General features: G+C 49.4%; 1 protein-coding gene across 3 annotated transcripts in view; it reads left to right on the top strand.

Annotated features, from left to right (window-relative positions):
- Nucleotides 1-15,349, top strand: part of NTF3 (neurotrophin 3) — a 59,452-nt gene extending 44,103 nt beyond the window's left edge. For 2 of the 3 annotated variants that reach the window (XM_081331348.1, XM_081331347.1), the window contains one exon: nt 14,458-15,349. In XM_081331348.1, the coding sequence (XP_081187474.1) occupies nt 14,458-15,240 (783 nt within the window). In that variant the 3' untranslated portion in view covers nt 15,241-15,349. Of the gene's footprint in view, nt 1-7,173; nt 7,261-14,457 lie in introns of all 3 variants that reach the window. The other variant, XM_081331349.1, reaches the window with a different exon arrangement.
- The last annotated feature ends 6,978 nt before the right edge of the window (nt 15,350-22,327 follow it).

Raw genomic sequence — 22,327 nt, 5'->3', positions numbered from 1 at the left:
AGTAATAGAGTTGAAAGGGACCTTGGAGGTCATCTAGTCCAACCCCCTGCTCAGGCAGGAAACCCTATACCATTTCAGACAAAGGGCTGTCCAGTCTCTTCTTAAAAACTTCCAGTGTTGGGGCATTCACCGCTTCTGGAGGCAGGTTGTTCCACTGATTAATTGTTCTGTCAGGAAATTTCTCCTTAATTCCAGGTTGCTTCTCTCCTTGATCAGTTTCCATCCGTTGCTTCTTGTCCTGCCTTCAAATGCTTTGGAGAATAGCTTGACTCCCTCTTCTTTGGGGCAGCCCCTCAAATACTGGAAGACTGCCATCATGTCACCCCTGGTCCTTCTCTTCATTAAACTAGGCACACCCAATTCCAGCAACCATTCCTTATATGTTTTAGCCTCCAGTCCCCTGATCATCTTTGTTGCCCTTCTCTTCATCCTTTCTAGAGTCTCAACATCTTTTTTACATCGTGGTGACCAAAACTGGATGCCGTATTCTAAGTGTGGCCTCACCAAGGCCTTGTAAAGAGGTGTTAACTCTTCACGTGAGCTTGATTCTATCCCTCTGTTCATGCAGCCTAGCACTATGTTGGCTTTTTTGCCAGCTGCAGCACAAGGCTGGCTCCTATTGAAGTGATTGTCCCTGGAAAGTGCTTGTCTGGGTATCACAGTTCAGGCATTGGCATCAATGGCTATGATGATCTTCTCCTTCATGCTGAGTCTGGAACTTGACTAGACAGATAAAGATTAATTAACTAATCTAATTGGTTAGGAAGTATTGTCCCTCCCACAATTTAATAGGGAGAGAGGAATTAGTCTTGAATCACTAAGACTTAGGCCAAGGGGCAACCACCCAGCTTCTCCAGCAGAGAACATCTAGAAGAAGTCCATGAAATGTTTTAAGTGTTCCCCCATTTTACCAATCACTGTAGTTTTTAGTTAGTTAGTAAGTTAGTAACATGGTTGTTAAGTGAATCTGGCTTCCCCATTGACCTTGCTTGTCAGAAATTTGTTAAAGGGGATCACATGACCCCAGGACACTGCAACCATCATAAATATGAACCAGTTGTCAAGCATCCAAATGTTGATCCCATGACCGTGGGGATGCTGCAATGGTTGTAGGTGTGATGACTCCCCTGGATACTTCCCCAGATACCTCTCCAGAGGACCACCTTGGGAGGATGAACCACGTCTGGCTTTCTAAGATGGCGGACGTGCAGGCGGATCTGTTAGGGTGAGCTCTGCAAGTCTCAGAAAATAGGCGTCCTAGGAGCCCCCCAGGGGTGTTTACACCCTATGGGTTGGGGGGATAGTGAAGGCAATTGATTTGGCAGCTGAAGGATGAAGGTTTTGGACTGCTGTTTTGCTGCCGGCCCTGCTGCTCTCGGACTGGATGTGTGCGGCGCCGACCCGCTCCCTCGGGCGTTTTCTGGGCCGTTTTCGCGGTACCTGGTGGTTTCGGCGGCCGGCGGTTTCGGCAGCGGCGTCCTCGGCGGTGGCGGACCCGGCGTCCTCGGAGGGTCCCTCGCTGCTGGCGGTCTTGGCGGAGGCGTTTCGGGCCATTCCGGGCCGCTTCTGTGGTCGGCTTGGTCTCCCTCGGCTGTGGCGGCGGCGGCGTTCTTGGCTCGTTCCGAGGGCGACGGGGACGGCGGCGGCGGCGTTGCTCCAGGGCCGCTCTAGGCCTTCCCTTCCATCGACAGCTTGCTGGGCGTCCTCGGCGGTAGCGGAGCCGGCCTTCTGATGGTCCCTCGCTGCTGGCGGTCTCGGTGGAGGCGTTTCGGGCCATTCCGGGCCGCTTCTGTGGTCGGCTTGGTCTCCCTCGGCTGTGGCGGCGGCGGCGTTCTTGGCTCGCTCCGTTGGCGACGGGGATGGCGGTGGCGGCGGCGTTGCTCCAGGGCCGCTCTAGGCCTTCCTTTCCATCGACTACTTGCTGGGTTGTCTGTCTGACCGTTTGCCCGTTCCCGCCTGAGCCTTGTTGGCCCGTTTTCGATCGGTGGCGGGAAGGGCTGGATTATTCTTGGTTCCATCAGCGTCCTGGCGGCGGCAGCAATGGCGGCGGCGTCTGCAGCAACGCTCCGGTGGTGGCAGCGGCCCTGGCGACTCAGCGGCGACGCTGCACTCAACTTATCGCTTCCTCTGCTTGCTTTACTCTTTCTAGATGGCCTGGTACTCTCACTGCTGTTGGTGGCCTCGAAGGTTCCTGGGCTAGCTGGTTAATTCCGGTGGATCCCAGTGGAGCCCAGTGGTCCCTTGAAAGATCTATGCTTCCCGTGGCTCCAGTTGTGACTTTGGTTGGTGCCATTGGATTTGTGGACCTAAAAGAATTAGATAATTTGGAAGACCCCAATGACTGCAGAACTGGCCATGATCAATCTTCTCGAAGGTTAGAGCAACGGAGGATTTGGCCATCTAGTAGTGCAGACTTTGATGATATAATACACTATCTCATCCCTGCCTTCGGACTGTTCTTTATTGCCATTCACATATCGTCCCCAAAGGATTCAGAGTTCCCTGGGTACTGGCCACAGTGAGAGGGTGGCCTGAACTTACATCTGCTGCCCCTAGAGGTGAGAGCTCTAGGGGACATGCTGTACCCAGGATGGATGTCTCGGACCATTCCCCCTGGTATAGGCTCTCCAACTGTCGTGAGAGGGCGGTGGTTGGCCTGTCCTGGGGTGGCACCCAGCTGAGTGGCAGTGGCTGGGTGGAGGCTCGGGACACCTATTTGCTCTCTGTTTGGTTCCTCCTTAAATCAATTGACCATGGACTGCCTATATCTGGACTGCTCTTATGCCTTGTTTTAAGTACTCCTCTACGGACTTGCTCGCCCTCAGGGGTGCTCCCCCTTCCTGGAGGCGGCCCGCCTTTCCAGCCGAGTACAATCTCGAGGAAGGTCCCATTTATTGGGATCCTGAGAGATGGCCGGGCACGGCTATGGGCCTCCGACGTAAACCTAATAGGAGGTCCTTGGTTTGCTTTTTGTCAAAATTTTTTTGGGGGTTAGGGAGGAGGGAGGGTTCTTTTCTTGGTTGTTTGGATGAGGGGGGCAGTCCAACTACCTCTGTTCAGGCTAGTGCTGAGGCTGATCGCGGAGGGGGGGAGCGGGGGTCGGCTGCTTCTGGGGCCCCAGGGCCAGTCGTGGGACTATCCATCCCCACGACGATAGGGAATGGCAGCAGGTGTAGGAACAGAGGGCCGTATCGGTCTCAGGGAAGGCCTCTCCGCTGCTTACAAGCGGTGAGGCACTCCGACCCTCTGGTTCCGCCCCGAGGACCCGGGAGTGAGGATGTGCAGCCTCCTGAGCTCCGGCTGGTGTACTTGAATGCCAGGTCGGTCGCTAACAAGGCTCCTCTCGTCCGAGACTTGGTCGAGGGTGAGCAGGCTGACCTGGCTTGCATCACGGAAACTTGGTTGGGCCCAGAGGGCGGCATTCCTCTGGTTGATCTTTGCCCACCAGGTTTCCGGGTGCTGCACCGGCCTCGGGCTCAGGGTAGGGGTGGGGGAGTGGCTGTTGTTATGAGGGAGACCTTGTGTCCGCGGGAGGCCACCGTTCCCCAGATAGTCGGGTGTGAGTCTCTCTTTTTGAGATGCGGCCCTGGTGCGCAGTTGGGCTTGCTGCTGGTGTACCTTTCGCCTAGTCACGCAGCAGCAGCCCTGCCTGAGCTGCTCGATGTCCTCTCTGGGCTGGTGGTTGAGTTCCCGAAACTTATAGTTTTGGGGGACTTCAACCTACCATCGCTGGGAGGATCATCTGAGTTGGCTCGGGAGTTCATGGCTTCCATGACGGCCATGGACCTGACGCAAGTAATTTTGGGACCGACTCATGAAGGAGGCCACACCCTTGACCTAGTTTTTTTGTCTGGACGGTGGTTAGATGATCTTGGTGGGGGCTCTCCAATTATTATGCCCCTGTCATGGACCGATCATCATCTCCTGCGGCTGGTCTTCCGTTTTGCCACCCCCCGCCGTGGGTGTTTGGAACCACTTAAATGGTACCGCCCCAGACGCTTAATGGATCCCCAGAGGTTCCAGGCGGCGCTGGGGTCCCCACCTGCCTTCCTTGCTCACAGCTCGGCCGATGCCTTAGTGGAAGCCTGGGAAAGGACGGCCACTGAGGCCCTTGACCGAGTTGTACCCCTGCGGCCCCTGACCCGGTGCAGATCCCGTCGAGCTCCATGGTTCTCTGCGGAGCTCCGGGAGATGAAGCGTCGGAGACGGGGCCTAGAGAGCGGTTGGAGGTCCAGCCGATCCGAGTCCGACCGATTGCGACTAAGAGCCTACATTAGGTCTTATCTCGCCGCAATAAGGGAGGCGAGGTCTAACCACTTCGCCACCCTTATTGCGTCCGCAGATAATCGCCCGGCCGCCCTGTTTAGGGTGACTCGCTCCCTCCTAAATCAGGAGGTGAGGGAGGATCCCTTGCAGGGTCGTGCCGAGGAGTTTAACCAACATCTGTCGGACAAAATCGCTCGGATTCGGACCGGTCTGGACTCTGACTGGGCAGAGTCTGACGATCAGGACACGGGTGGTCTTGTCGATATCATCTGGGAGGAGTTTGATTCTGTGACTCCGGAGGAAGTGGACAGGATCATGGGGAGGCTGAGCACCACCACATGTTTATTGGACCCGTGCCCTTCCTGGCTGGTCTATGCAGCCCGGGAGAGGACACGCAGCTGGTTCCAGGCAGTTATATCGGCTTCTTTGAGTGAGGGTATCTTCCCCGCCGTCTTGAAGGAGGCGGTGGTGAGGCCTCTCCTCAAGAAGCCTGCCCTGGACCCAGCTGTATTGAACAACTTTCGTCCTGTCTCCAACCTTCGCTTTCTTGCGAAGGTTGTTGAGAGTGTGGTGGCGCATCAGCTCCCTCTGGTCCTGGATGAAGCGGATTATCTGGACCCGTACCAATCGGGTTTCAGGCCCGGGCACAGCACGGAGACGGCATTGGTCGCGCTGGTGAATGATCTCTGGAGGGCTCGGGACAGAGGGCACTCCTCTGTTCTAGTCCTATTAGACCTCTCGGCGGCTTTCGATACCATCGACCATGGTATCTTGCTGCGGCGTCTCAGGGGACTGGGAGTGGGAGGCACAGTTTTACAGTGGTTCTCCTCCTATCTCTTGGGACGTTCGCAGTCGGTGTTGGCAGGGGGGCAGAGGTCGACCGCGAGGTCTCTCATTTGTGGAGTTCCTCAGGGGTCGGTCCTCTCGCCTCTCCTGTTCAACATCTACATGAAGCCGCTGGGTGAGATCATTCGTGGCTTTGGAGTTGGGTATCATCAGTACGCTGATGATACCCAACTTTTCTTTTCGACCCCAAACCACCCCAGTGATGCCCTCAACGTGATGTCCCGTTGCCTGGAGGCGGTTCGGGTCTGGATGGGGAGGAACAGACTTCAACTCAATCCCGACAAGACTGAGTGGCTTTGCATATCTTCATCCCGGGTTTATTCGGACATTCCACCTCTGGCTATGGGGGGTGGACTATTACCCCCCGTAGATAGGGCTCGCAACTTGGGAGTCCTCCTAGATTCACGGCTCACTCTAGAAGACCACATAGGAGCTGTGACTAGGGGGGCCTTCGCCCAGGTTCACCTGGTGCGCCAGTTGCGGCCCTATCTTAGCCGGGATGATTTGTGCACGGTCACTCATGCGCTCGTGTCCTCTCGTCTGGACTACTGCAACGCTCTCTACATGGGGCTGCCCTTGAGGACCACCCGGAAGCTCCAACTGGTACAGAATGCAGCCGCGAGAGTGGTGTTGGGAGTTTCCCGATACTCCCACGTTACACCTCTGCTCCGTGAGCTGCATTGGTTGCCAGTTGTCTTCCGGGTGAGATTCAAGGTACTGGTAACGGTGTTCAAAGCCCTTCATGGCATGGGGCCGGAGTACCTCAGGGAACATCTGCTGCCGGCATCAAGCTCCCTGCGCCCTGTGCGTTCCCACAGAGAGGGCCTCCTCAGGGTGCCACCGATCAGAGAATGTCGATTGGTGGCCCCCAGGGGGAGATCCTTCTCTGTGGGCGCTCCGGAGCTGTGGAATCAGCTACCGGTAGAGCTCCGGATGGCGCCCGATCTTCGCTCCTTTCGTCGCGATCTCAAGACATTTTTGTTTGTACAAGCTGGCCTAGCCTGATGGGGATTGGTGGGGTTGTTTTATTTTTGGTCTTTTAATTTTATCTTGGGGTTTTTTAGAATTGTACTTCTATTGTTTTTAACTAGGGCAATTGTTTAATCTCTTTTTAATGTTTGTATTTGCTATTTTATTCTGCCCTGTGAACCGCCCTGAGTCCTCAGGGAGAAGGGCGGTATATAAATGTTATTAAAATTAAAATTAAAAAATTAAAAAAGTCTGGAGAAGAGTTGGTCAATGGCTCTGAGCAGCCAATTGAGAGGGATTTGGCTGAAGCACAGCTGCAGCAGGAGAGCCCCGAGGTTTCAGGTGGGGAAAGCACCCAGCTGCAGCCAGTCAGTGATGAGGAAGAGGAACTGCCTGCTGCACCTGATCCAAGAACTCGCAGGGCAAAGAAAAGGCAGGAGCAGAGAAGGTCAGCCAGATTACTCATAAGGAGGCAGCCTCGCCCGTCTTGATGGGCTGCACCAGAAGCTGGCTATTTAGCACAGCAGTCAGATGGAGGCAATGTTGGGAACAATGTGTTCATTTCACAGTTGTGTTTTTCCTGATTGTGATTCCTGCCTTGCTTTGGATTGACACCTTGACTTGGATTGTGCCTTGTGAATTCTGGACTTTTCTTTCCCTGTGAACCCTGTTGTATTGTGGATTTAATTTTGCCTGGTGGGTTTATGTCGTTTGGGAATCTTTCAAGTACCTTGTGGACTCATTGGCCATTGCTCTGAGGACTAGCATCGGTCTGCTTTGAGTTGGACTTAACTGGGACAGTTTTGGGTTTTGGTGAAGGGAATTGCTTCGGAATATTAATAAAACCCACTAAGCCACCATTATGTGTGCGTGCGAGTGAGCGTGACAGTACAGCAACTGAAAAACAATCACCATCCGTTCTTTCAGTGGCGATATAACTTCAGACATTGACTAAACAAATGCCTGTAAATTGAGGATACCTGTAGCTAGTCCAGCAACTTCACAGTGTCCTTTTTCTATCCCTGGAAATCAGACACGCCGAACCACGATTGCCCTTCGGGTGATGCTCTTTCTTCTTCTTTAATTTAAAAGGTGAAGCCAAGACCAGGAAACTTCCATCCTCCTTGCAAGGTGGTGCTGTGGAAAGCAACTCAAAGTTCTGGAAGTTTGTAGAAAGAGGTGAGGAGCCATCCTGTTTGGGATGGGACGTGGGGTGGGGCAGGAAAACAGAACCAGAAGCCCAAGGAGTTAACGAGGAGAGAAAAGGCCAACAGGAAAAGGGATGAGAACTGATTTTGGAAGCTAAGTGAAGATGGCGTTTGAGGTTATTTAGAAGGGAACTGAGATTTAATTTATTAATTTTAATTTATTATCATTTCTATACCGCCCTTCTCCCGAAGGACTCAGGGCGGTGTACAGGGCAAGAATAAAACACAGAAATTTACAAAAATTAAAAGATAATTAAATGCATGCCCGATTAAAATACAATTGATACATAGTAAAAAACCCCAATAAGAATGATAAAAAAACCCCCACCAATCCCCCCTCAGGCCAGGCCGGCTTGCTCGAACAAGTATGTTTTCAGATCGCGGCGAAAGGAGCGCAGATCGGGCGCCGTCCGGAGCTCAACCGGTAACTGGTTCCATAGCTCCGGGGCGCCCACAGAGAAGGATCTCCCCCTGGGGGCCACCAGACGGCATTCTCTGACCGGTGGCACCCTGAGGAGGCCCTCTCTGTGGGAACGCACAGGGCGCAGGGAGCTTGATGCCGGCAGCAGATGTTCCCTGAGGTACTCCGGCCCCATGCCATGGAGGGCTTTGAACACCATTACTAGCACCTTGAATCTCACCCGGAAGACAACTGGCAACCAATGCAGCTCACGGAGCAGAGGTGTCACGTGGGAGTATCGGGAAACTCCCAACACAACTCTCGCGGCTGCATTCTGTACCAGTTGGAGCCTCCGGGTGGTCCTCAAGGGAAGCCCCATGTAGAGAGCGTTGCAGTAGTCTAGACGAGAGGTCACGAGCGCGTGAGTGACCGTGCATAAATCATCCCGGCTTAGATAGGGCCGCAACTGGCGCACCAGGCGAACCTGGGCGAAAGCCCCCCTAGTCACGGCCACCATGTGATCTTCCAAGGTAAGCCGCGAATCTAGGAGGACTCCCAAGTTGCGAGCCCTATCTACGGGGGGTAATAATTCACCCCCCATAGAAAGAGATGGAATATCCGAATAGACCCGGGATGAAGGTATGCAGAGCCACTCGGTCTTGTCGGGGTTGAGTTGAAGTCTGTTCCTCCCCATCCAGACCCGAACCGCCTCCAGGCAACGGGACATCACGTTGAGGGCATCACTGGGGTGGTTTGGGGTAGAAAGGAAAAGCTGGGTATCATCAGCGTACTGATGATACCCAACTCCAAAGCCACGAATGATCTCGCCCAGCGGTTTCATATAGATGTTGAACAGGAGAGGCGAGAGGACCGACCCCTGAGGAACTCCACAAACGAGAGACCTCGCGGTCGACCTCTGCCCTCCTGTCAACACCGACTGCGAACGTCCCTGGAGATAGGAGGAGAACCACTGTAAAACCGTGCCTCCCACTCCCAATCCCCTGAGACGCCGCAGCAGGATACCATGGTCGATGGTATCGAAAGCCGCTGAGAGGTCCAATAGGACTAGAACAGAGGAATGACCCCTGTCCCGAGCCCTCCAGAGATCATTCACCAGCGCGACCAATGCCGTCTCCGTGCTGTGCCCGGGCCTGAAACCCGATTGGTACGGGTCTAGATAATCCGCTTCATCCAGGACCAAAGGGAGCTGATGCGCCACCACACTCTCAACAACCTTCGCAAGAAAGCGAAGGTTGGAGACCGGACGAAAGTTGTTCAATACAGCTGGGTCCAAGGCAGGCTTCTTGAGGAGGGGCCTCACCACCGCCTCTTTCAAGACGGCAGGGAAGCTACCCTCACTCAAAGAAGCTGATATAACTGCCTGGAACCAGCTGCGTGTCCTCTCCCGGGCTGCATAAATCAGCCAGGAAGGGCACGGGTCCAATAAACATGTGGTGGAGCTCAGTCTCCCCATAATCCTGTCCACTTCCTCCGGAGTCACAGAATCAAACTCCTCCCAAGTGATATCGACAAGACCACCCGCGTCCTGATCGCCAGACTCTGCCCAGTCGGAGTCCAGACCGGTCCGAATCCGAGTGATTTTGTCCGACAGATAATTGTTAAACTCCTCGGCACGACCCTGCAAGGGTTCCTCCCTCACCTCCTGATTAAGGAGGGAGCGAGTCACCCTAAACAGAGCGGCCGGGCGATTATCTGCGGACGCGATAAGGGTAGCGAAGTGATTAGACCTCGCCACCCTTATCGCAGCGAGATAAGACCTAATATGGGTTCTTAGTCGCAATCGGTCGGATTCGGATCGGCTGGACCTCCAACCGCTCTCTAGGCCCCGTCTCCGGCGCTTCATCTCCCGGAGCTCCGCGGAGAACCATGGAGCTCGACGGGATCTGCATCGGGTCAGGGGCCGCAAGGGTACAACTCGGTCAAGAGCCTCAGTGGCTGCCCTTTCCCAAGCTTCCACTAAGGCATCTGCCGAGCTGTGAGTGGGGGAGGCAGGTGGGGACCCCAGCGCTGCCTGGAATCTCGCGGAATCCATTAAGCGTCTGGGGCGGTACCATCTAACTGGTTCCACACACCCACGGCGGGGGGTGGCAAAACGGAAGACCAGCCGCAGGAGATGATGATCGGTCCATGACAGGGGCATAATAATTGGGGAGCCCCCACCAAGATCATCTAACCACCGCCCAGATAAGAAAACTAGGTCAAGGGTGTGGCCTCCCTCATGAGTCGGTCCTGAAATTACTTGCGTCAGGTCCATGGCCGTCATGGAAGCCATGAACTCCCGAGCCAACTCAGATGATCCTCCCAGAGATGGTAGATTGAAGTCCCCCAAAACTATAAGTTTCGGGAACTCAACCACCAACCCGGAGAGGACATCGAGAAGCTCAGGCAGGGCTGCTGCTGCGTGACTAGGCGAAAGGTACACCAGCAGCAAGCCCAACTGCGCACCAGGGCCGCATCTCAAGAAGAGAGACTCACACCCGACTATCTGCGGAACGGTGGCCTCCCGCGGAGCTAAGGTCTCCCTCATAACAACAGCCACTCCCCCACCCCTACCCTGAGCCCGAGGCCGGTGTAGCACCCGGAAACCTGGTGGGCAGAGATCAGCCAGAGGAATACCGCCCTCTGGGCCCAACCAAGTCTCCGTGATGCAAGCCAGGTCCGCCTGCTCACCCTCGACCAAGTCACGGACGAGAGGAGCTTTATTAACGACAGACCTGGCATTCAGGTACACCAGCCGGAGCTCAGGAGGCTGCACATCCTCACTCCCGGGACCTCGGGGTAGAACAAGAGGGTCGGAACGCCTCACCGCTTGCAAGTAGCGGAGAGGCCTTCCCTGAGGTCGATACGGCCCTCTGTTCCTGCACCTGCTGCCATTCCCTAACGTCGTGGGAATAGGCATTCCCACGACTTGCCCTGGAGCCCCGGGGGCGACCGACCCCCGCTCCTCCCCTCCGCGATCAATCCTGGCCCTGGCCTGAACAGTGGCTGCTGGACTGCCCCCCATATCCGAACAACCAAAAGAAGTTCCCACCCCCCTCCCTAACCTCCTAAAAAATTTAACCAAAAAACTAACCAGGGGCCTCCTATTTGGCTTATATCGGAGGCCCCTACCCATGCCCAGCCATCTCTCAGGGTCCCAACACTCGGGCCCTTCATCAAGAGGAGGTGTAAAAAGTAAGGCGGGTCGCTCCCAGGATGGGGGGGCCCCCCTGAGAGCGTATAAAGTCGTGCTCGAATAAGTCAGACGCATGATCTTAACAAGTCCGACAAAAAAAACAGCAAGGCAGACCAGATCAACTCAACATGGGAGGATCTCAAAATAAATAAATCGAAGGCAAGTGACCAGAGAGCCAACCCAGCTCCACTGCCACTGGAGCTGGGAAATCCCGGGATAGATCGAATCCCGCCCTCTCACGGCGGTCAAAGCCGGGGGGCAACCTGGTACATACAAACCGGGGGAGCAATACCCCCCAGAGCTCTCACCTCTGGGAGGCAGCAGATGTAAAAACTTAACCACTCTCCCACAGTGGTTACAACCCGGGCCTTCTATTATAGGGGAGGGGGGAGAAGGGGAGGGAGTTAGAGCAAAGAATCTATGAAATACATCAGGATTAATAAGCCGGCATGGTCACAAAATGGTAGGAGAGATTCTGGTTACATAAGTCACTTCCATGTTGCAAAAAAGACTGGATGATAGTCAGTCAAGAAGGGAAACCACAACATGGTCCAATGATTTTCTGGTACAAGATGGTACAAAAACTCAATTTCCAGTCATTTATTTCAGACTGAGTATATATTTTGGCAAGGAATAAGCTTGGAACCAAGTCCTGGTAAAAGGTAAAGTTTTCCCGTCTGGTTGTGTCCGACTCTGTTTCCTAGCCAAGGGAGCCAGCGTTGTCTGAAGACACTTCTGTGGTCGTGCGGCCAGCAGGGCTGTACACCAAAGTGCACAGAACGCTGTTACCTTCCCACTGAAGTGGTACCTATTTGTCTACTTGCATTTGCATGCTTTTGAACTGCTAGCTGGGCGGGAGCGGAAGCAAGGAACAGGAGCTCACCCCTTCACGCGGTGCTGGGGTCTTGAGCTGCTGACCTTCCAGTCAACAAGCTATTCATTCTCTTTGCGTTTATCTCCTCCCGGACAAACTAAAAGAGCCTTGGTGGAGCAGTGGGCTAATGCCTCCTTAAGTAACACCAGCTGCCTGCAATTAGTGCAGGTTCGAGTCCCACCAGGCTCAAGGTTGACTCAGCCTTCCATCTTTCCGAGGTAGGTAAAATGAGGACCCAGATTGTTGGGGGCAATAAGCTGACTTTGTAATAATGCCGCTTGGGGGTGTGTGTGTGAAAGCCCTAATAAGCAGGCATATACATAGAATGAAGGCTATTGCTAAGCACATTGTGCTTTAGATTGCAAGCCGCCCTGAGTCTTCGGAGAAGGGCGGGATATAAATGGGATTAAAAAAAAAAGATTGTGTGTTTATGTGCAAGTTTTTCTCTCTGAACACCCACTGTGCCGCATCCACCTGGGGACAAAAATGAGGGAAGAAAAAAACCTCTTCAAACCTGGCCGATGTAGTAATCATGTGTTTAGAAGGGAATATTTACAATAAAAACACAAACAGCATCGTTAATGGGCCAAGAGTTTTGCAAACAAACAAACAAGCAAGCGAGCGGTTGGAGCAGAATACGGAACGCGTTAAATTTTCCATGAATCCGCGATCTTCAAAATGTTCTGGTTCCCATCAGGAGAACGATTTCATCTGTGGAAAATGCTGCGGTCACGAGGGCTTTTCGTCTTAGGCATGTTAATCCGTGTGAAACGCTAATTATCTCACTTAAAAGAAAGTGTCAGAACCAAGCACTGCTACTAACTAGCCTCTTGCGTTCACCACGCTTGTGGAGGGCAAAAAGGATGGCAGGAGGGGGAACGCAAACCAGGAATTGGGTGATGTGGCAGGAATGTTGCTGCATTAGACGGCCAATGGGGGAGTGGAGGGCTGAACTCTTTCCCGTGGGAAAAAAAAAGAAGAAGAAAATTCTGCATTTTCTGGACAAAACACGCAGTCTTCATGCTAGGAGTCCTTCATAGGAAGGAACATTCATTTTCCCTGCCTGGGGTTGAACTAATATAGTTGAGGATTGACAGCACGAACTAATCCAAAACTAGACTCAACATTTACCACTCTGTAGATCTGTCCATTGGATTTGATAACCGCTTATGTGAACGGCTAGAAATAGTCTAACAGCAAAACTGTTCATCGGAGGACCAACCACTAGAATTGTTTTGGTTACACAACTAATTCCGGTCATCAGGCAGTTCTATTTTTAACCACTTTGTGAAAACTGGGTTGCTATTTACAAACAAGTTACTCTAGTTTGACTACTATTACTACTTTAAGCCGAGCGACATACTGTTAAAATACTCCTGGCAGTTCCCCCCCCCCCCCCGGCACATTTTTATTCTTCTAGAACACTAAAATATTTTATGACAAATAAAGTATATTTTTTGAAAATGTCACTTATTTGTAAAAATAAAAATAAAAACCTAGTCTAGACAAAATATAGAGTGGGGTTTGGGTTTTTTTTTAAACTGTAAAAGGCAATCTGTGCAGTGATAGAATTTGGCTTCTTCTCTTACTGTTATGTTGGGATGGCATTATGCAAAACTAGATTTTTTTACCTTCCAAATCTAGCTAATGTTTTATTGCGTGATGTATATTTTGAGTGGGTGGGAGGGACCCATTCATTCAGACCAAGAATTGTGCACTTCTGCAAGAATGAGATCTTGGCAATATTGCCTAAACCAGGGGTAGGTAAACTTGGCTCTTTTATGACTCGTGGACTTCAATTCCCAGAATTCCTGAACCAGCATGGCCTCCATGGTCCCTTCCAGCTCTGTTCTGTTCTGTTCCTTAATCTGTTCTGTTCTATTCCTTTTTCTGTTCTGTTCTGTTCCTTATTCTGTTCTGTTCCTATTTTATTCCTATTCCGATTCTATTCTGTTCTGTTCTGTTCCGTTCCTATTCTATTCCTTTTCCTATTCTATTCTGTTCTATTCCGTTCCATTCTTATTCTATTCCTATTCTATTCTGTTTTGTTCTGTTCTGTTCTATTCCTTATTCTATTCTGTTCTATTCCTTATTCTATTCTGTTCTATTCCTTATTCTATTCTGTTCTATTCCTTATTCTATTCTGTTCTATTCCTTATTCTATTCTGTTCTATTCCTTATTCTATTCTGTTCTATTCCTTATTCTATTCTGTTCTATTCCTTATTCTATTCTATTCTGTTCTGTTCTATTCCTTATTCTATTCTGTTGTATTCCTTATTCTGTTCTGTTCTGTTCTGTTCTGTTCTGTTCTATTCCTTATTCTATTCTATTCTATTCTATTCTATTCTATTCTATTCTATTCTATTCTATTCTATTCTATTCTATTCTATTCTATTCTATTCTATTCTATTCTATTCTATTCTATTCTATTCTATTCTATTCCATTCCATTCCATTCCATTCCATTCCATTCCATTCCATTCCAGGACGTTAGTAGGCTTGAATGTTGGGTGAACTCCACCAGGAACTTGCTCAACTGTGAAAAGAGTTAAACAAGTTTCTCATGACTGTATGAATACCTTCCTGTGTGCCTTCTGGTTTCTCTTCTGAGAAGCAACGTTTTTAAAATGTTTAGAGACACTGGGTGGACTCCAAGTATAAGTTCATGTGATTAAGTTGCCTCTCCATTCTTTTTCAGACCTTATATGTGAACAAGGTGATGTCCATCTTCTTTTCTGTGACCTTTCTGGCTTTTCTCTGTGGCATCCAATCTACCAGCATGGATCAAGGGAGCTTATCAGAAGATTCCATGAATTCTTTCCTTAGGACACTGATTCAAGCTGGGATTTGGAAAAACAAGGTCCCCAAGCAGACGGCCAGAACCAAGGATGGCGTGCCAACCACAGGGAGAGAAACCGAGGCTGAAGCAGAGGTGACTACAAGCCAAGATATCCGGTTGGGTTTCCGGCCTGTCGTTTCGGTGGAGGCGGAATTACTGAGGCAGCAGAGACGCTTCAGTTCTCCTCGGGTCCTCCTCAGTGAAAATACCCCCCTGGAGCCCCCTCCTTTGTATCTGATGGAGGAGCCCATGGTGTTGAACCGAACGTCTCGCCGGAAGAGGCATACAGAAGGGAAGACCCACCGTGGGGAATACTCTGTGTGCGACAGCGAGAGCCGATGGGTCACGGACAAAACGTCTGCGGTTGACATCCGAGGACACCAGGTGACTGTCCTAGGAGAAATCCGAATGGGCCCATCTCCGGTCAAACAATATTTTTACGAAACCAGGTGCAAGCAAGCCAAGCCTGCCCGGAGTGGTTGTCGTGGCATTGACGACAAGCACTGGAATTCCCAGTGCAAAACCTCGCAAACATTTGTCCGCGCATTGACTTCAGAAAACAATAAACTCGTCGCCTGGCGATGGATCAGAATAGACACTTCTTGCGTCTGCGCCTTGTCCAGGAAAATTGGGCGAACATAGGTGCGTTTCTCTCGGCCGTATAAGTTATTATGACTAAATTATACGATATGCATGTAGCATATAAAGGTTTCTATTGTTTATATATTATACGTGGTCCTTATTTATTAAAGTCCAGCCAACTATTCTCTCTCTCTCTCTCTCTCTCTCTCTCGTGATAAAGAACAGTAAAGAATGGATGTATAACAGTGGCAGACATCATTTCTCATTTCTGTTTGTGATTGCAGCTCCTCGCAACTTTCCATAAACTGCTTTAAAAAAAAAACAACCTTTAGGGAATATCGGTATTTTTTCCCCCCTCGGGATTTTCAGCGTAGTGAGCAATAAAGCGAAAAAGATTAAAAGGTGATCATGATGATGATAATATCCATTCAGTCATGTCTGCCGTTTCTGTGGCGATCCAACTTTGCACTCAGGTGGTGGGATTCAAATACTTGAACATCCGGTTCTCTGCGTGGATGCAGGCCTGGGCCTCCCAGGCCTAGAACGGACTTCCGGAAGTGGCATCCACGCACTTCCAGTGCGCTGTTCTAGGCCTGGGAGACTTCCTCCCAGGCCTAGAACGGACTTCCGGAAGTGGCATCCACGCACTTCCAGTGCGCTGTTCTAGGCCTGGGAGACTTCCTCCAGGCCTCCGAGGCCTAGAACGGACTTCCGGAAGTGGCATCCACGCACTTCCAGTGCGCTGTTCTAGGCCTGGGAGACTTCCTCCAGGCCTCCCAGGCCTAGAACGGACTTCCGGAAGTGGCATCCACGCACTTCCGGCAGGCTGTTCTAGGCCTGGGAAGCCTCCTGCAGGCCTCCCAGGCCTAGAACGGACTTCTGGAAGCAGTGTACAGTCAGATGGTTCTCCGAACTTAACAAAATTTAGCTACCGGTTCTACTAACTGATGCGAACTGGCTGAATCCCACCAATGCTTGCACTACAGGTAGTCCTGGACTTACAACAGTTCACTTAGTGACTATTCAAAGTTACAACAGCCATGGAAAAAGTGACTTATGACCATTTTTCGCACTTAACGACCGTTGCAGTGTCCCCATGTGATCAAAATTCAGACGCTTGGCAACTGACTCATATTCCATGATGTGTGACCCCCTTTTGCGACCTTCTGGCAAGCAAAGTCAATGGGGGAGCCAGATTCACTTAATGACTGTGTTGCTAACTTAACAACTGCAATGATTCGCTTAACAACCGTGGCAAGAAAAGTCATTTGTTGTTGTTAGTTGCGAAGTCGTGTCCGACCCATCGCAACCCCATGGACAACGTTCCTCCAAGCCTTAGAAAAGTCATAAAATAGGGCAAAACTCAACAAATGTTTCACTTAACAACCTAAATTTGGTCATAGGTTCCATTGTGGTCCTAAGTTGAGGACTACCTGTCATTTGTTTTAAAAGGCATTGGTGCAAAGAAATTGCTGGGACCTCAGGGGAATCCTTTTGACTTTCAGCCTCTTCAAAGAAAGCCGAAAAAACACCTGAATAATCCATGAATCGTGAAATCAGTAAATAATAATAATAATAATAATAATTCTCTCCCATATGTTGTGTTTTATCATGATTCTCACCCACACGGCCTCCCATTATTACTCTGGAATTACAGCAGATCATCCCCCAATGTTTTGTTTTATTATTATTTTTTTGCAAACACATCTGTGACTGCCGTTCGTGTTGCCAGCTCCTTTTTTCCAAGCCAAGGAAAATATTAAACAATTGGTCATGAAAACGTTAGAGCGCCAAAAAACACTCTGAAAGGATTATTAATATAAATATGGAAAAGCTAGATTTCCTCAAAAGAAGGCCTTTTTATATTTTTTTTTAATTTTTGAGCTCTTTTTTCCAAGTATTGGTCTTTCCTGAACTTTCCGTTGATTGGGCTGCTCTGTTAATTGCTTTAGAATTCAAATACAGGAACATGCTCATTGCTGGAACGCACATCAAACCAGATCCAATTTAAAAAGTTTACAAACTTTTTTTTGGGGGAAAAACTTAATTAGGGAAGATATTAAAAACAGTGAGCTGTTTTCCCATGCTTTGTGCTGATGGCAGAATGAAACGATCAGACAAGTTGCTCCATCTAAACCAGGGGTCTTCAAACTTGGCCCTTTGAGGACTTGTGGACTTCAAGTCCCAGAATTCCTCAGCCAGGCACGCCGTGCCTGGCTGAGGAATTCTGGGACTTGAAGTCCACAAGTCCTCAAAGGGCCAAGTTTGAAGACCCCTGACCTAGACCTTTAATCCATTTGTAACTGTCCAAAGGAAGTTCTATTACATCTGGTTGACAAAATGAATCCAACAAGGTATATCAGAGAGGGATATTTTGATGGTTAAAAGGTAAATGTAAAGGTTCCCCCGCACATGCATGCTACTCGTTTCCGACTCTAGGGGCCGGTGCTCATCTCCGTTTCAAAGCCGAAGAGCCAGCGCTTGTCCGAGGACGTCTCCGTGGTCATGTGGCCGGCATGACTAGACGCCAAAGGCGCACGGAGCGCTGTTACCTTCCCACCGGAGTGGTCCCTATTTTTCTACTTGCATTTTTACGTGCTTTCGAACTGCTAGGTTGGCAGAAGCTGGGACGAGTAACAGGTGCTCGCTCTGCTACGCGGCACTTGGGATTCGACCCGCCAAACTGCCGACCTTCTGATCGACAAGCTCAGCGTCCTAACCCACTGAGCCACCACGTCCCTATTTGGATGGTTAACTCCCTAAAAATCAGATGAAGGTGATGTGAAAATGGGATCATTGGGAAAAGAACCCGTACATTTTTTAAAAAATTTTTGAAACTACTGTTTGATTCACATTTATATAACTCTTCGTCTTATATATTTATTTGTGCCCCAGCCTAGAAACTAGGACTGTGAGTGCTAATCCCACTTTAGCCACGAAAACTACCTGGGATATTTTGGGCTGGTCTTTTTCCCTCTGCCCAGCCCACCTCACAGGGATGTTTTTATGGGGAAAATAGGTGGAGGGAGACGTGTTGCACATGTTTGCCCGCTTGAGTTACTTGTAAAAACAATACAGGATACAAATAAATTACAATCAAAATGAGGAAACAATACTCGCAAGGTTGCCCTTTAATCCATATGGCTACACAACAGTGTACATTACAAAAAGGGGACTCTTTTTGTGCACTTTTTTTAAAAACTAAATTAAACCAGTACTGAAGCTCAATGTACTAGAATGGAAAAGAGAGTGTCTTAAAAAAACACCACAACCAGCTATGGCTAAAACAACAACAACACACAAACAAAACAGAAAGCTGAATTTTGGAGACAAACAGAAAGCAAGAATGCTGGCCCTGGAGCTAACTAACAACACTTGATATCAGGTTTGTCTCAGATTCACATTGCATAAATAAAATGTCTGTGAAGGCTGTGGTCCTCAACGCACCCACAACTTCCTGTCATCTTGGAGGCTGAGTGAACACAGAAAGCTTTGGCGTGAGGGAAAGATGTAGATTTATTTGCCAGCGGGATTTGTCTGCGTTTTGGGGCGGCACCGTTTCTCAGGAGGCCTATTGAAAATCGCACATTGAAACCTCAGGGGAACAAAGAAGAAAGAAATATAATGATCGCACGTGGCCCTTGACTTGGAACCATTCATTTAGGGACTCGGAAAAAAAAGTGACATGATCACTTTTCACACATTTGCAGCCTCCTTCTGGTCACGCGAATCATTTATGTAAGTCAGTCAATCAGAATACAGCTGGAAGGGACCTTGGAGGTCTTCTAGTCCAGCCCCCTGCTCAAACAGGAGACCCTATACCATTCCAGACAAGTGGTTGTCTACTCTCTTCTTAAAAGCCTCCGATGATGGCGCACCCACCACTTCTGGTGGCAAGCTGTTCCACTGGTTGTTTTCACTGTTAGGAAGTTTCTTCTTAATTCCAGATTGCTTCTCTCCTTGGTTAGTTTCCAACCATGATTTCTTGTCTTGCCTTCTGGTGCTTTGGCAAGTACGTTGACCCCCCCCCTCTTCTTTGTGGCAGCCCCTCAAATACTGGAAGACTGCTATCGTGTCACCCCTGGCCCTTCTTTTCTCTAGACCAGCCACACCCAATTCCAGCAAACTTTGTATGTTTTAGTCTGCAGGCTTTTAATCATCCGAGTTGTTCTTCTTTGCACTTTGTTTAAATGTAAGTATCGTACATAAAAGAAAGTCTGACATATTTTCCTCCACTAGAATAGAATAGAGCTTGAAGGGACCTTGGCGGTCTTCTAGTCCAGCCCCCAGCTCAAGCAGGAGAACCTACACCATCTCAGACAAGTGGCTGTCCAGTCTCTTCTTGAAGACCGCCACGGATGGAGCAGAGCCCACGATTTCTGAAGGCAAGTCAATCAAGCTGATTGGTTTATCTGAGGCAGTCCTACTGGAAAGAGATTTAGTTCATGAGCCTATTCCAGAACTCAAATAAAATGTCGGACAACAAGCATCCAGAACGGCCCATGTTCTCATAAAACATATCCAAAAGGCGTTTCCATTTGTTTGCTATGGAAAGGCAAGTGAGCTGGCTTCGTCATTCTGCCATCTGTCATCCCTTGTAACTTAATCCAGGCTAAGTATTTTACAGAACAAATCCCCTTGCTGCCTTTTAGCCTTTGCTTTTCAGTTCTAATGCACCAGGGTGAATTCTGAAGGCTGCTCCCATTTTGAGGGGTGAATTATACCCCTGGAATGATAAATGTAGATAGACATCACGGGATCCTGTGACCTTTACTCGATTGGCTTGAAAGGTTTTTCACAGGATCCTGTATTTAAAAACAAAGCAGACTACACACACACATACACACACACCCTATCCCATAATGAGAGGCCCCTGCAGCTGCAGATCATAGGAAGGAGCGATGCACGGGGACAGGAGTGGTTATTCTACAAAAGAACAGAGAGGGCAAGAAGGAGGAATCGGCATGTAGGGGCAGCTGGAGCTCCATCCTTACTCCATCGTTACTCGTACCCATCCGAGACACCAATTCCTTTTCCATGTTAGCCCAGTGTTGGATCTCTATCAGCACCATCTGTTCCAAAATCGTTTTGGCTTGGATCATCCCAGGAAATGGAAGCCATGTGTTTACATGGAAGCCCAATCAACTTTTCTGCCCTCTCTGGATTCCAGAGGAGTGTTGAGATCCATCCATTCAGGAATCAGGAGAAACAGCTCTTCTCCTTTACCCCATTGAGTCCTCTTAACTCAGAACCTTGGTGAAGGGAGGAGGGGGAGATCCATTCCTGTGGCTCTTCTGCAGCCGGCTTTCACTGAATCCGAACCTCTGAGATGCTTGCTTGGAGCTGATACGGAGTCAACAGATCTCCCGGTGTTTGCACTGAGTGGTTGTGCAATCGCAAAGAAGAGGAGATCAGCTTAGTCTCCAGAGCCCCCGAAGCATAAGAATAAGAAGCAATGTATGGAAACTAAACAAAGGTAGAACCAACCTTGAACTTAGATTGGAATAAAAATAAGAAGCAATGTATGGAAACTAACCAAGGAGAGAAGCAACCTTGAACTTAGATTGGAATAAAAATAAGAAGCAAAGTATGGAAACTAAACAAGGAGAGAACCAACCTAGAACCAGGGAAAAATTTCCTGAAGGGGGGGAGAACAATTAATCAGTGGGAAAACTTGCTTCCAGAAGTTGTAGGTGCTCCAACACTGGAGGCTTTTAAGAAGAGCTTGGACAGCCATTTGTCTGAAATGGTATAGGGTCTCCTGTTTGAGCAGGGGGCTGGACTAGAAGACCTCCAAGGTCCCTTCCAGCTGTATTTTGATTGACTGACTTACATAAATGATTCGCGTGACCACAAGGATGCTGCAAATGTGTGAAAAGCGATCATGTCCCTAAATGAATGGTTCCAAGTCCCCATGATGGTGCTTCATCTCATCCTCAGATGAGCGTAAGGCAGCCTTGAGTCCTTCTTTGCTGGACTGGAGTTAGAAAACATTTCCCCCTTATTCTGATCTAATCCATCCTTAAAGTATGGAAGATCTGATTTTCATCTTTTAAGACTTTCGATTTCTGATGGAACATCTGTTAGGCTTTGTCACCCATTACCTTGGAGGGAAGCCAGAAGACCACTGGAGACTTAGAGGAGAAGACCGGAGAGAAGTTCTGGCTGTGTCAACTCAGAGAGAGATGGAAACTAGAGCAGTGTGTAGTGGTAGGGAAAGCACCAAAATTAAACGTAGAATGTCAATAATTTGGGGTACAAATCACAATTTGTTTATGTCCGGGCTACACATTAAACAGCCACAGAACACTGCGCCACTGCCATAAAAATTACTACAGGCTATGTTTAGTCTAACCCATGTGAATGTCAGGTTGTACAAGACAAGAAGCAGAAATTAGAAATTACAGATCGAAATTCATCATTCCCCCCAACCCCCCTGCAATCCTGCAGAAGGCAGCCCCAAGCATTTCACTGCTCAAAACCTTTGAATGGGGTAATGGAAAGCCTCTTCTCATTTTAAACCAGGGGTGGGGAACCATGGCCCTTTTATGACCGGTGGACTTCAACTCCCAGAATTCCCGAGCTGCTCAGGAATGTATCTGGAGTATATGTGGTTCCTTTAGAGGCCTTCCTCTCCTCCCCAGCTGATGGAAAAAGTGAGGATACAGCTTTGGAGAACGACGTCTTTCTGTCTTCCCTAAGAGAGCCTTGGTGTTCAAGGAGACCCAGTTGAATAGGTGTCACCATTTGTTTAAAACAGAGGTGGAGAACTATGGTCCCTTTATGACCTGTGGACTTCAACTCCCAGAATTCCTGAGCCAGCCAAAAAATAATAATAAAAAACAGATACAGAATAACAATATAGCAGAATTGGAGGGGATCTTGTAGGTCTTCTAGTCCAACCTCCTGCTCAAATAGTAACTGTGAGGGGGATCTCGGAGTCCTAGTGGACAATCTCTTAAACAGGAGCCAGCCGTGTATTGCAGCTGCCAAAAAAGCCAACACAATCCTAGGCTGCATTAACAGAGGGATAGAATCGAGATCATGTGAAGTGTTAATACCACTTTACAAGGCCTTGGGAAGGCCACACTTGGAATACGGCATCCAGTTTTGGTCACCACAATGTAAAAAAGATGTTGAGACTCTG

This window comes from Vipera berus (genome assembly GCF_964194415.1).
Source record: "Vipera berus genome assembly, chromosome: 6".
NCBI lineage: Eukaryota > Metazoa > Chordata > Lepidosauria > Squamata > Viperidae > Vipera > Vipera berus.
This window is presented reverse-complemented; position numbering and strand designations above follow the sequence as displayed.